The sequence below is a fragment of the Siphateles boraxobius genome, unplaced genomic scaffold, assembly GCF_051911475.1.
Source record: "Siphateles boraxobius isolate OS27281-9 unplaced genomic scaffold, OSU_SipBor_1 18, whole genome shotgun sequence".
In the NCBI taxonomy this organism is placed as follows: domain Eukaryota; kingdom Metazoa; phylum Chordata; class Actinopteri; order Cypriniformes; family Leuciscidae; genus Siphateles; species Siphateles boraxobius.
The window spans coordinates 6,147,863-6,161,844 of record NW_027508788.1 but is presented as its reverse complement, the minus strand read 5'-3'; the positions used below and the strand labels follow the sequence as shown (position 1 = coordinate 6,161,844).

At 42.0% G+C, this 13,982-nt stretch overlaps 1 protein-coding gene across 1 annotated transcript; it reads right to left on the bottom strand.

Moving 5' to 3' along the window:
• Positions 1 to 6,790: 6,790 nt before the first annotated feature.
• Positions 6,791 to 9,020, bottom strand: LOC143740659 (uncharacterized). Its single transcript, XM_077232668.1, has 6 exons — positions 8,807 to 9,020; positions 8,511 to 8,720; positions 8,154 to 8,412; positions 7,631 to 7,918; positions 7,079 to 7,327; positions 6,791 to 6,984 (listed from the first exon to the last, which is right to left on the bottom strand). Exons 1-6 carry the CDS (start codon positions 9,018 to 9,020, stop codon positions 6,810 to 6,812), a joined length of 1,395 nt encoding a protein of 464 aa, XP_077088783.1. The 3' UTR covers positions 6,791 to 6,809.
• Positions 9,021 to 13,982: the final 4,962 nt, after the last annotated feature.

The following is a 13,982-nucleotide window of genomic DNA, read 5'->3' as shown; positions in this document are numbered from 1 at the left end:
GATAAGATACCATGTTCTTCAATAAATTCGCATAATTGCATAAATTAATTTCTCAAATATTTTTGAACTGTACATATAATGGAAATAGGTCTGTAGTTATTCAAATCATCTGTTTTTCCACCTTTGAAAACAGGCAATACCCTAGCCATCTTCCAAATTGGTGGAAGTGAGTTTGAATTTATAGATAAATTATATAATTCTGCCAGAGGGAACATCAAGATATGTGCTGCATATTTTATGAACTTGGATTCCATTCCATCAGGTCCAGCACCAGTACTCAACTTCAATTTTCCTATAGTTTGATAAACATCTATAGGTGAAATCGGTTTAAAATAAAAAAGATTTTGCGGCAGGGAATTTTTGAAAGTTGCATGTGAATATGGGGTCTTATTAGCTTGAGAGACTGCAACAAAGTGTTCATTAAGAGTTTGTGTAATTATTGTGGGGTTCTGTATAATTTCATTATTGATATTCAATTGATTAATTCGCCCAATTTTATTACGGTTAAGTAAAGTATTAAGTTTATTCCAAAATTGTCTTGGATTCTTAAACTCTCTATTTAAGCTATTTTTATAATATTCAGATTTGTCATTCCTTGTTTTAGTTTTACTACTGTTACGTAATTGTCTGTATATTTCCCAATCGCTTTGATTTCTAGTAAGGCGGAATTTGGCCCAAGCAACATCTCTTCGCTTAAACAGAGAAATCAGTTCTGAGTTAATCCAAGGAAGACGAGTCCCTTTTACTCTAACTGTTTTAAGTGGAGCGTGCTTATTAATCACGTTCATAACCTCACTGTAAAAGAAATCCCATGCATCATTAACTGTTGGTATAACCGAGAGACGTTGCCAGTTAATATTGCCCATATCTTCATTAAAGAGGTTCACATCAAAATATTTACACTGTCTGAATGTTATATCTTTAGGTTGTGCTTTAGACATTTTGATTTTCCACACACAATATATTACAGAGTGATCACTTAAACAATCTGACATGACTCCAGAGGATAATATCCTTTCAGGGTTAGTTACAAGTATCCAATCTATTAATGTCGATGATTGTAAATTTACTCTGGTAGGCTTATTAATCAATTGTGATAAGTTCACACTACTAATTAAATCTCTGTCTCCTGCTGAAGATCGGTTGAGCCAATTGCTGTTAAAATCACCTAGAATTATACATTCATTATTCTTTTCTAAGGAGCTTAGGGTTGACAATATCTTCTTCATAGAGCCAGAGGGGGCTGAGGGCGGTCTGTATATGTTCCCTATTGTAAGCGATTTATTGACATGTAATATTATATCAACAAAAACACATTCAAAATCAATTGGACTAATTTTTGGGGTAGAATACTGAGAACACAAGTTGGAGCCCACGTAAGTGACCACTCCACCTCCTCTTGACCCTCTATCAACCCTGTATAACAAGTAACCATCCATTTCAACATCATTATTAGATATGCCACAATGTAGCCATGTTTCAGAGACTGTAATGATATCAGGTTTATTGTGACTTGCCCAGGCTCTTAGAAGATCTATTTTAGACCTAAGGCTTCTAATATTTAAATGAATTATTTAAAGACCTTTATAGGAATTTAAAGCCATCATTATTATTGAAGCTTGTCATCAGCAACAATAGGGTTAAGTGGTGGAAAAAGTGGGGAGCACACTGTACATTTAAAGACAAACATAACACAGGACAAAGACAAAACATAAAAAGCAAAGCATGTATGTACTACAAAAATGTCAATTTTGTGACGGTATAGATCCAAACTACTCACAAATATATCAATGCATTAATGATCTAATCCTTATTTATTTACAACAATTGTGACAGATAGGCAAACGACAAACAAATCGAGTTTACGTCACTCATTTACGGCAGCAAAAAACTGTATGCTGCAAGCAAAACAAGTATGTTGATCATATTCATACACGTCTACATTCTTACCGAGGGGAAAATCAAAATCAAAACAGGAGTCGCACAATCCTTAATAACAAAAAGTTAACTCAGAGACAATCAGGTGATCAACCAGGTATTCGACTACTCACACTGATTTATGAAGAAGTTCAAATGCCATCGAAGAATTTCTCCGCTTCCTCGGCACTACGAAAGAGTTTTGGTTTTCCGTCCACATAGACCTTCAGAGTACATGGATACACAAGTGAGTACTTACAGCCCGCTCCACGTAGTTTCTTTTTTATAGAATCAAACTGCCTGCGTCGTTTAACCAGGTCAGCGCTGAAGTCAGGATAAATATGAATCTGCGATCCCTTATATAGGAGCCCCTTTTTCTCCCTGGCCAAACGCAGTATCTTTGTTTTGTCCAAGTAGTGCAGGAACTTGACGATGATCGGTCGAGGTTTATTTAATTTATTTGAATTATAAGACGCAGTACGATGAGCTCTTTCAATCATCGGAGAAATGGAGAAGTTTTCACTGCCGAGTAGACCAAGTATCAGCTGGGTCAAAAATCCAATCACGTCATCTCCTTCGCTCTTCTCAGGAACATTGATAAAACGGAGATTGTTTATACGGCTCCTGTTTTCAGCTTCATCCACCTTCTCTTTTAGGTAAGCATTCTCCACCTCCAATGTTTGCACTCTTGTTGTTAAGTTATCTACATTATCCTCATTACAACTCACTCGCTGCTCAAGCTCAGATATTTGATCTCCAAGTGATGATAGAGCACCATGAATATTGTTGAGACTTGTCTGCAGTGGTTCAATTTTGGAGTCAATATGAGCAGTCATTTCAGCCTTGCTCTGTTGGATGGCCTCCCAAATTGTTTGCAAAGACATCTCAGCCATCTTGTAATTTGGGTTCAATCAGTCAATCCTTTAAGGCTGTTCAGGATATGTTGGACAACAATTGGAACTTCAAATGCTCATACAGTTGTTAAGTGAGTTGTTCTCTGTCAATTTAGGATTTGAATTAAGTCATATGATCAAAAAAATATAGTAGCCAGAAATCCTTCAAAGGCCAACTAGGCAGTTGCGGCCATCTTGGAGTGTAACTTGGAGTGTTTCATTACATTAAATTTAACATAATGATTATTTATCTTACACAAACCTTTCTCAAAGTTAATAAAAAATTGACTTTTAGACACTAGGTGGGTGGAATGATCTCCAAATCATCTCAAAAAATGGTTCTTTTTACAACGATTCACTAAAAGGTTTTTTGGGAACCAAAAGGGTTCTTCTATGACCCCTATTTTGGAACCTTTATTTTTAAAAGTGAGGTTCTTCGAACACTCCTGCCGGTTATGATTAGTATAGCTGGATTGAGTTATCTGAGATTATTGCATGTTCGATAGTAGAAACATTGATCAGCAACGCTGCTATTGGCTGCTCACTGTGGCCAAAGCGCTCAGTTTTTCACCGCAGCAGAGCAAGAGTTAATTCTTCGAAGGATGAATTCGAGACCATAATTAAAACGGCAGGGAGAGAGGGCTGGCAAAAAGTAGCAGACAAATTAAGTTTGTAGTGACCATGTTAGATGTTTGTATCACTTATTACAGTATATATTTTTATATTTTAATCATTTCTAAATAATTATTATATTTATAATAATTATTATATAATAATAATAATAATTCATTACATTTATATAGCGCTTTTTCTGGACACTCAAAGCGCTTCACATAGAAGGGGGAATCTCCTCAACCACCACCAATGTGCAGCATCCACCTGGATGATGCGACGGCAGCCATATTGCGCCAGAACGCCCACCACACACCAGCTTACTGGTGGAGAGGAGACAACATAATAAATGTTTGCCTGTTGTCGTGGAAATTCTTTGAATTTGTCGTTTTTATACAAAAGAACATCCGCAAAAACTACCCCTCCCTTTCTTATCTGAAAAGCAAGGCACCGATTGGCCGTGGTTATTTGAGACAAGGCGCTATCTTTTCCATTGACTTTTTGGTGGCTTTCTCACAATTGAGACAAGTGACGACTGGGATTGGCTGACGGACCTGTCGGCCATTTCTAAATAATTGAGACAGAGCAGAACACAGTGACCCTGAATTCCAGGGTAATGCTCCCCAAACCCCCAATGGGGTCATCTGTGGGGTTGTGGAATGCTTGTACTGCTTAAATGAGACAAATTGCTGAATTTGGCATTTTCTGGGGGCGGATCTGGCAGGGTGTTTGAGCCTTTCATATTAAGTAGCCATGTGTTTCCTGAGGCATGCATGTTAAGTAGCCATGTGCTATTGTCACAGTATCATTAGAACACATTAATCTAAAAATATATACATTTAAATAATGACTGTAATATTGAAATTAGACTTTATTTGTGTATTTACATTTTACATGTATTAATTTTGAATAATATCATTTAAAAATAAATGTGTGTATATATATATATATATATATATATATATATATATATATATATATATATATACAGGTCCTTCTCAAAAAATTAGCATATTGTGATAAAGTTCATTATTTTCCATAAAGTAATGATAAAAATTAAACTTTCATATATTTTAGATTCATTGCACACCAACTGAAATATTTCAGGTCTTTTATTGTTTTAATACTGATGATTTTGGCATACAGCTCATGAAAACCCAAAATTCCTGTCTCAAAAAATTAGCATATGATGAAAAGGGTCTCTAAACAAGCTATTAACCTAATCATCTGAATCAACTAATTAACTCTAAACACCTACAAAAGATTCTTGAGGCTTTTAAAAACTCCCAGCCTGTTTCATTACTCAAAACCGCAATCATGGGTAAGACTGGCGACCTGACTGCTGTCCAGAAGGCCATCATTGACACCCTCAAGCAAGAGGGTAAGACAGAAAGAAATTTCTGAACAAATAGGCTGTTCCCAGCGTGCTGTATCAAGGCACCTCAGTGGGAAGTCTGTGGGAAGGAAAAAGTGTGGCAAAAAAACGCTGCACAACGAGAAGAGGTGACCGGACCCTGAGGAAGATTGTGGTGAAGGACCGATTCCAGACCTTGGGGGACCTGCGGAAGCAGTGGACTGAGTCTGGAGTAGAAACATCCAGAGCCACCGTGCACAGGCGTGTGCAGGAAATGGGCTACAGGTGCCGCATTCCCCAGGTCAAGCCACTTTTGAACCAGAAACAGCGGCAGAAGCGCCTGACCTGGGCTACAGAGAAGCAGCACTGGACTGTTGCTCAGTTTTGCATGTCATTCGGAAATCAAGGTGCCAGAGTCTGGAGGAAGACTGGGGAGAAGGAAATGCCAAAATGCCTGAAGTCCAGTGTCAAGTACCTACAGTCAGTGATGGTCTGGGGTGCCATGTCAACTGCTGGTGTTGGTCCACTGTGTTTTATCAAGGCCAGGGTCAATGCAGCTAGCTATCAGGAGATTTTGGAGCACTTCATGCTTCCATCTGCTGAAAAGCTTTATGGAGATGAAGATTTCATTTTTCAGCACCTGCTCACAGTGCCAAAACCACTGATAAATGGTTTACTGACCATGGTATTACTGTGCTCAATTGGCCTGCCAACTCTCCTGACCTGAACCCCATAGAGAATCTGTGGGATATTGTGAAGAGAAAGTTGAGAGACGCAAGACCCAACACTCTGGATGAGCTTAAGGCCGCTATCGAAGCATCCTGGGCCTCCATAACACCTCAGCAGTGCCACAGGCTGATTGCCTCCATGCCACGCCGCATTGAAGCAGTCATTTCTGCAAAAGGATTCCCGACCAAGTATTGACTATTGGGTGCATAACTGAACATAATTATTTGAAGGTTGACTTTTTTTTTTGTATTAAAAACACTTCTTTTATTGGTCGGATGAAATATGCTAATTTTTTGAGACAGGAATTTTGGGTTTTCATGAGCTGTATGCCAAAATCATCAGTATTAAAACAATAAAAGACCTGAAATATTTCAGTTGGTGTGCAATGAATCTAAAATATATGAAAGTTTAATTTTTATCATTACATTATGGAAAATAATGAACTTTATCACAATATGCTAATTTTTTGAGAAGGACCTGTATATGTATTTAAAATACTCAATTTAAAACTGCATTTGTTCTGTTAAAATAATATATTGTATATGGTTACATAAAATGCTGATATTATATTTTTGTATTATATTAAAATAGTATGTTTTTATTTCATTAGAAAATAAAAAAAATGTTCTATTTAAAATACTCAATATGATGCCGGTCTCTTGTTATACAGTAGGTATTGCACAAATGTCTAACAAAACAGAAACATACACAGACATGAGAAAAAAAAACTATTTATTTCTGAACAAATATTGATTAAAACATATTTATACAAAATGAACTATTTATTATTAATGATTATCAATGTATTATTATTTATTTTATAGAACATACTTATGCATTTATTGTTTAGCACCCTCTCCTTTCTTAATTTCCTCCATCCACTGCCCCGCAGTCTTCCCAGAGGCCTTTGCACAAAAATGGACACCCTGGAACTGGCTGTGGCCAAACTCTTTAGTTTTTGGGTGTCCACATTTTTGGCAAAGGTACTGTTCCGGGTTTTGCCTTTTTCTTCGCGTCAACCCTTGTGCTGCGGCTGCTGCAGCTGCCTCTGCTTGCTTTTTTCGCCGCCAAGCTGTCGTCTTAGGCAACTTTTGGTCAGGTGTTGGTACAACAGCACGTGCATGTGTGTGTTCTGGTGGGGGTGCAGCAGGTGCTGCAGTATAGGTGAATGGATGAGGATGTAGATGAGGCTGATGATGATGAGGAGGAGGAGGATGATGAGGAGGAGGAGGATGATGAGGAGGAGGAGGGTGATGAGGGGGAGGAGGAGGATGATGGCGGCCTCGAACATGCTGTCTTGCCAGTCAAGATGCATCCTCATTGATGGCGAACACAAAGGCTGAGTGCACATGCTGGACTGGTTTTGTTAGTTTTGACAGCATGGGTGGTAAGTGTTCAGAGGCCACCAAGGGAGCAGAAAACGGCTGGATGTTTTGCTGCAAGACCTCCTTCTCCTGCCTCTTCTTTCTGGCATTATGCCTGTGTACAGAAAAGACGACAATTAGCATATGTAAGTAGAGATGGGTGGAATATGCAAAATAGACAAAAATTAACTATTTATTCCTGAACCTACCACTGGGAGAGTGTGAGCTGGTTTAGCTCAAAGAGCTTCAATTTAGTCCGGGCCATGATTCCAGGGCTGTCCAGGACTACATCCCTGATCATTCTATAGGCCCGAAGTAAGGCAGCCCACCGGTTCACCCTGACTCTGGCGATAGTCTGACCAGCTGGGTAAATGCGACAGAGAGCTAGGCAGATGGCCTCGACCAGATGACTCGCATTGGGCCACTGAGCCGGCCCACTGCCTTCACCAAGGAAGCATCTGAGAAGTGAGAAAGGGAGAAAGCAGTATTAATCTGATTATTTGAAGAATATGGGACAAACAACTGAATAACACTGTAATGTTGTGAGATACAACTAATAGTGTATATAGTTAATCAACTAATAATCTAGCTCTCTCCAAGAAATAGACAGCTCCGACTAAAAAAAAAAATTCTCTTGACTGTTTTTTTTCTAATTAACTTAAAGTGCAAATAAAAGAATAATCTGCATGAAAACTATTCCATGAAATACTGTCTTGAAACATAAGAATGCTCCAAAATAATGGGTTAATTTGGAAACGTACCGTTTCAGACTTTCGATGCCTGGGGTCACACTGGTTGCAGAGTGGCTGACCTTGAACCTGCCCTTCAGGACTCTGTCACGGTGGCGGGGCGGGTAGATGAGAGGGCCCTTGTCATGCTCTGATAGGCTGTCCCACAGAGCGACAATCTCATCTACCTTGTCCTGCGTGACAAAGCCCTGATGGCGCAGGTCAACCAGACTGTTGGCCAGTTTGACAACATGCTGATATCCCCCTTGGCCATCTGGTCCCACACTCTCCACCTGGGCATCAAAAGAAATTATTACACATCTATATTATCACAGTCATATCATTCTCCAATATCAAAGTAACATAATATTTCATGTCCATAAGGTTATTTATTTGGTATATGTAGCAGTGAAATATGCAAAATAATCTACATTTGTTATTAAAAAATAACCCCCTAAATGAAATCTCAAAATGATCACCCCATAAAACCTCATTGTTGATTGCTAATGGGTATTTAGTTACCTGGCTCTAAGTGGCTGTCTCAGGCAAGGAAGACTCTGCTGGACCCATCTCGGCTGATGACAGACCAGGAGGTTGTAGGGCCACCGTCTGTTGGTGAATGGCTTGCAGGGGTTTGCAGTTGAGCTCCATAAATTCAACAGGAACATCGAAGCTCAGATCCTCAAACCCCTCATCCCCCTCCGGATCACCCTCCTGATCTTCATCCTGGAGCCCATCTGGGATGTCAGGATCAGCAGAGTCTTCCTCGAGAGCTCTATTGGACTTGGAATACAGGTATTCCACACCAATGAGCTCTCATATAGAAAAACAGAGTGTGTAATACAGATGTTTTAACAACACATGGGTGAAATACACCTGCTGCCTATAAGTAGCATGTGCATGACCACAATACCTGTGTATTCGCCCGGGCTGGTATAGTCCTGAACCATCTTGAAGCCCAGAAGCTGTTCGCTCAGGACGTTCAGGTACTGCTGCATCTGGCCGCCGTAGCAGATGCTTTCCCTGCTGCCACCTTCAACAGCAGCAACGCCACGTGCTTCGTTCCACTGCACAAGCCCTTCGAGCAGGTACACTTGAAAGTGCAAGACACTTGCACTTGTACCTAAAAACAAAGGCAGAAGTGATCACTAAGAAAAACACTGAGTGTGGACACACAAACAATGCACATTATTTTTGTGTAATGCAAACCTGGTACGAAACGTTTCAGGTGCAGGTGGAACGATTCCAGGGATGTTGTGCCACGTGCACAGCGGTACAAAGGCAGAATGACCCCTCCCTTGGTCACCTCTCCTACCTTCCTGTACAGCTGTACACCTGGCGGGTCCTGGATGCACTTTATGTGGCGCTGCTGGGTAAGCCAGATCTCCTGCATCCTCTCCTGGTCCAAAGCCCTGACCCCCATGGCGTCTGTTGCCTCCAAGAAGTCCTCAAGCAGCTTCTCTATGAGCTGCTCAGTCTCACGGGCCCCCACGAGTGCGGCGGCGGCAATGTCTCGCTAGCTCTTTGGCGGTGGGCTCGCAGCCTGTCACCCGCTTGGCCTCCTTCAGCCTCTCCACATCTGAAGCATCCCACTCAAAGATGCATGCAGAGAGGCTTTTCATGAAGACGCTGTACAGCGGGTGGCTGTCTGTGGTTACACCTGTGGCAAATCGCCGCATGAAGTGCCACACATCCAGCCTGACAAGCACCTGGTCCCACTCTGCGAACATAACGCAGCAGCATTACAGTGTGAAGTACCTGTGGCATACAAGGCTTTTTTATTTAACCACGTAGCTGCAACAGAGCCAGTGTCAGCAGCAGATGAGCCAGCATCAACGCTAGTCCGGTATCTTGCATCGCAGCCACTGGACGTAACTCCAAAGACAGTGACCACATTAATGAACATACCCACATGTCCAAAAGGCCTATATAACTTGTCAGTGCAAAGAATCAGAATAGTACAAAGGCATGATAATGGTACACAGGTGTGAATGGGACAGACAATGTTTTTTTTTCTTTCTTAAACCATATGATGGGCAGCAGACACACAGTATAGGCCTATATAACTTGTCAGTGCAAAGAATCAGAATAGTACAAAGGCATGACAATGGTATACAGGTGTGAATGGGATACACAATGTTTTTTCAAGCATAGTGTCACTGTGCTGTAGAAGAGTTGTGGCAGGTGTGGACTGGTGTTTGTAGGAAGCCTCCACACCGCGGCAAAGTCCCAGTCCTTGTGGAGGGGAAAGTCAATGTCTTTAAAAAAACACTCAACACTGCAAACCACTATATACACCTGCCCCAGCAAGAATGCGAAATCAGTCCGGGGCTCGACCCTGGTCCTTGTCCTTCATCTCCCTCAGCCAGTCCTCCACACTCCTACCCGCCGCGGCAGACCAAAAATGTACATAGCCGTAGCGGGTGTGTCCGGTCTCCCTCCGCTTTGGCTGGCCGCATTTCTGGCACTTTTGTACTTGTGGCATGCCGGCCCGGGCAGCGACGACTGTTCCTGCCGCTGCCCTCTGCTCAGCCTTCGAGGAGGAGCAGGAAGTGCTGCTTGCACTGCTTGTTGTCCTTGCTGTCCTGGCAGCAGCTGCAGTTTATTTTTTTATTTTGTAACGTTACCTGAAAACATCATGTACCTTGTCCTGTGTGACAAAGCCCTGATGGCGCAGGTCAACCAGACTGTTGGCCAGCTTGACGACATGCTGATACCCAGCTTGTCCATCTGGTCCCACACTCTCCACCTGGTCATCAAAAGAAATTCTCACACAACTATATTATCACAGTCATAACATTCTCCAATATCAAAGTAACATAATATTTCATGTCCATAAGGTTATTTATTTGGTATGTAGCAGTGAAATGTGCCAAATAATCTACAGCTAGCCATTCATTATTAAAAAATAACCGCCTAAATTAAATATCAAAATGATCATCCCATAAAACCTCATTGTTGATAGCTAATGGGTATTTATTTACCTAGCTCTGAGTGGCTGTCTCAGGCAAGGAAGACTCTGCTGGACCTATCTCGGATGATGATAGACCAGGAAGTTGTAGGGCCGCTGTCTGTTGGTGAATGGGCATCAGGGGATTGTAAGTGAGCTCTCCTGCATCCTCTCCTGGTCCAAAACCCTGATCCCCATGGTGTCTGTTGCCCCCATGAAGTCCTTAAGCAGCTTCTCTGAGCTGCTTCGTCTCCTGGGCCCCACGAGTGCAGCGGCTGCAATGCCTCCTTCAGCCTCTCCACATCTGAAGCATCCCACTCAAAGATCCATGCAGAGAGGTTTTTCATGAAGAGGCCGTACAGAGGGTGTCTGTGGTTACTCCTACGGCAAATCGCCACACGAAGTGCCCCATATCCAGCCTGACAAGCAGCTGGTCCCACTCTGCGAACATAGCGGCTGCCTTGCCTTTGCCCGTGGAAGAGCAACAGTCCCGGTCCACATAAAGGTGTAGCTTCCCCGGCTCTGCGGTAGCGCTCTACAAGTCCAGAACACATGGGAAGCAGATCAACACCCTCAGCCTCCGTAAGGACACATGAGGACCTGCCCAAATTCATTGTCCAAGTCTGTGACCCATGCTGCTTTTCCAGCCGCCTCACCAGCGAGCTTCTTATTGACCTGAAAAAGGATTTTAAAGAAGTATTGATATGGAAAGCTTGCATAGCCTGTGTCCATGTTTCATATCTCTACTAATATTAAAGTTGTGAGTTTGTGTCCCCTTACCTTTTTTGTGGAGTCCAATTTAAGGATGGACTCATAGATGGAGGTCACCCTGGCCTTTAGTTCCGGGAGACGTGACAGTACATCCTTAGCATATACTGACAGCAGCCAAGATGGACAAGGCACAGGCACTAGAGATGCGCGGATGGGCTATTATTTCAACCGCAACCGCATCACAAAACTCATCATCCGTCCATCCGGCCATCCATCCGCACCAACGTTTTTGACAAATTTTTCCGCCCGCCATCCGCTGATACAAGGCGCTGCTGATGACAGCCGCGAGACTAGAAACCGCCCGCCACCTGCCCGAATTTAATTAAAATATTTTTTTTCCGTTACATCATCCGCCCGATCCGCGGCTATAACCACCAACCGCGCATCTCTAACAGGCACCATCTGTGGCAGCAGGGCAACGAGACGACTGGGATCCGTGTCCTGGTTCACAAAAATTCCTCAGCACAGAGAGGTACATTGTTGACTGGCCCAGCCAATGCTCTTTATGCCTGACCAACAGGTGCCTGTACAGAGCACTGTTCCCCAGTGCGCTCTCACAACCTCCCTATCACATGACAACCTATATGAAGTAAAAAGGACCAAAACACAATGTCAGACTATGACGTGTGTAAGAGTGTATTATGTTAAGAAGTTTAAAAACACTCATACCTGTAGGTTAGGATTGCAGGAAATTGATGACGGTGGTTGGGATACAACTGGTCCAGGATATCTCGTGACCAGCCTGCCAGCTTCTTTTTACAGGACCGGCATTCAAGGTACTCGGTTGCCATAAAATACCAACCATTTAAGTCCAAGACCCTTCGGACGGTCTCATACATGCCACAAGCCGTTAGCTGGATGCCTAGGCAACGGCAGTTGGGCTGGGAGCACAGCTGCCTGTATGCCCACATGCGGTAGGGAACCCAGAGGAAAAGCCTGCTGTGGAAGAAGGCATCAGGTTTAGAAGGAGGAGAATAGAGATGGGGTCCAGGGGGAGACCACCACTGACGCAGACTTTTGGCCAGCGCCAGCCTCCCAGACTTGTCTCTGGTAAAGATAGCCTTGCTGACCCACAAGTGCTGCTCTTTTGGGAGCGCCTGCTTCCAACCTTCCGGCAGCGGCAGCTGTGGGAGAAAGAGAGAAAAATAGCGTGTATATTTTATCTCTGAGAGCTTTATTTAAGTCACCATTTGAACCTTTATCTTACTTCCACAGTGGGCACTGGCTGTTTTTTGAGGACAGCTCTCGCTGAGGGCAGGGCTTCTGGCTGACTGGTTAATTGGCTTGCATCAGCTGTATGGTATAACAGAAATGTGAATGAGACCCATAGAAAAGGCAACATTATATTTATTGTTACATATACTACTGTTAACCACTACTGTATGAGATTAATACAATATTATTTACTACAGCCAGATGTTAGTACTAATGTTAAACAGTAGGTATGTTAGGATTAATGATTGGAAATGCACCCATTATACAGATGAAAAGATGTGTGAAAAATGTTAATAAAAAGATAATGCAACCACACGTGTTGTTGCATTGAGTATTTTTTTTTCTTAACTTTGAGCATCTACATTTTTTACTCAAAGTTGTGGTAGAAAAAAGTATAAATGTTCTTCCTATGGAATTTTAAAAGAAAAGAAAGAAAAATGCCAGGTTATTGGGCTGGCATGATCAGAAGGTATAATACACATCTTACATTATTGATTCCAAAACCATCATCTGAAGAATGATAATACAGAATCTATACAATCAATAATACTATCTATACATGGTTTACAATGTACCACAGTGTGCAGCTGCAGCAAGCAAATCAGCATCTGATGGCTCTTCTGTAGACCAAGCTAGAAGCGACTGCTGTTAATGTGAATGAACAGTTAATAATTACAAGATAAAAACAACAAAAAACTCAATACCAAGCAGAAAAGTAAGCCTTGTGCCTGGAACTTATTTTTTTTTTTTTAATCTTGAATCGGCAGCAATTTTGATCTTAAATCACGCTTGCATAGCTGCTTTGAACGACATGTCGTGCGGCTTCCGAAGATGCACGACTCCGAGGCAAATTTAGCCGAGCATGTACGTCTCAACACACCGGCACCCAGTTTGCGTGTCTAAATTAGTTGCTTATATTTACAAAATGAGCCTAAAACATAAGCCTTTTTATGAACATAAAGCGCCATGTTTATTAAAAAATGTAATGAAACTAAATGAAAATGTTTAAGACATCATTAATTTAGTTGTATACATACATGTTCTCTATTACTTGTGACATTAGAACAAAATATATGGATAATCTCAAGGTTTACTGGGTTTTACACTAGCAGTGTAATGCACTGAACATCGCTTCGTCCTACAGTACAGAGAGTGCTGAAGGGCAGGTTTAAAGTCAGTCACTTCGCAACCAGTCATGGTGGCAAGGCGGGTAGATGAGCGGGCCCTTGCCATGCTCAGACAGGTTGTCCCACAGAGTGACAATCAAATCTACCGGTACTTTCTCCTGAGTGACCAAATCCTGATGGCACAGGTCAACCAGAATTTTGGGCAGCTTTATGATATGGTCATACCCAGCTTGGCCATCTCATCCCACACTCTCCACCTGAGCATCAAAAGAAATTAATACACATCTATCTTTTCACTGCCATATTTTTCAATATCATAGTA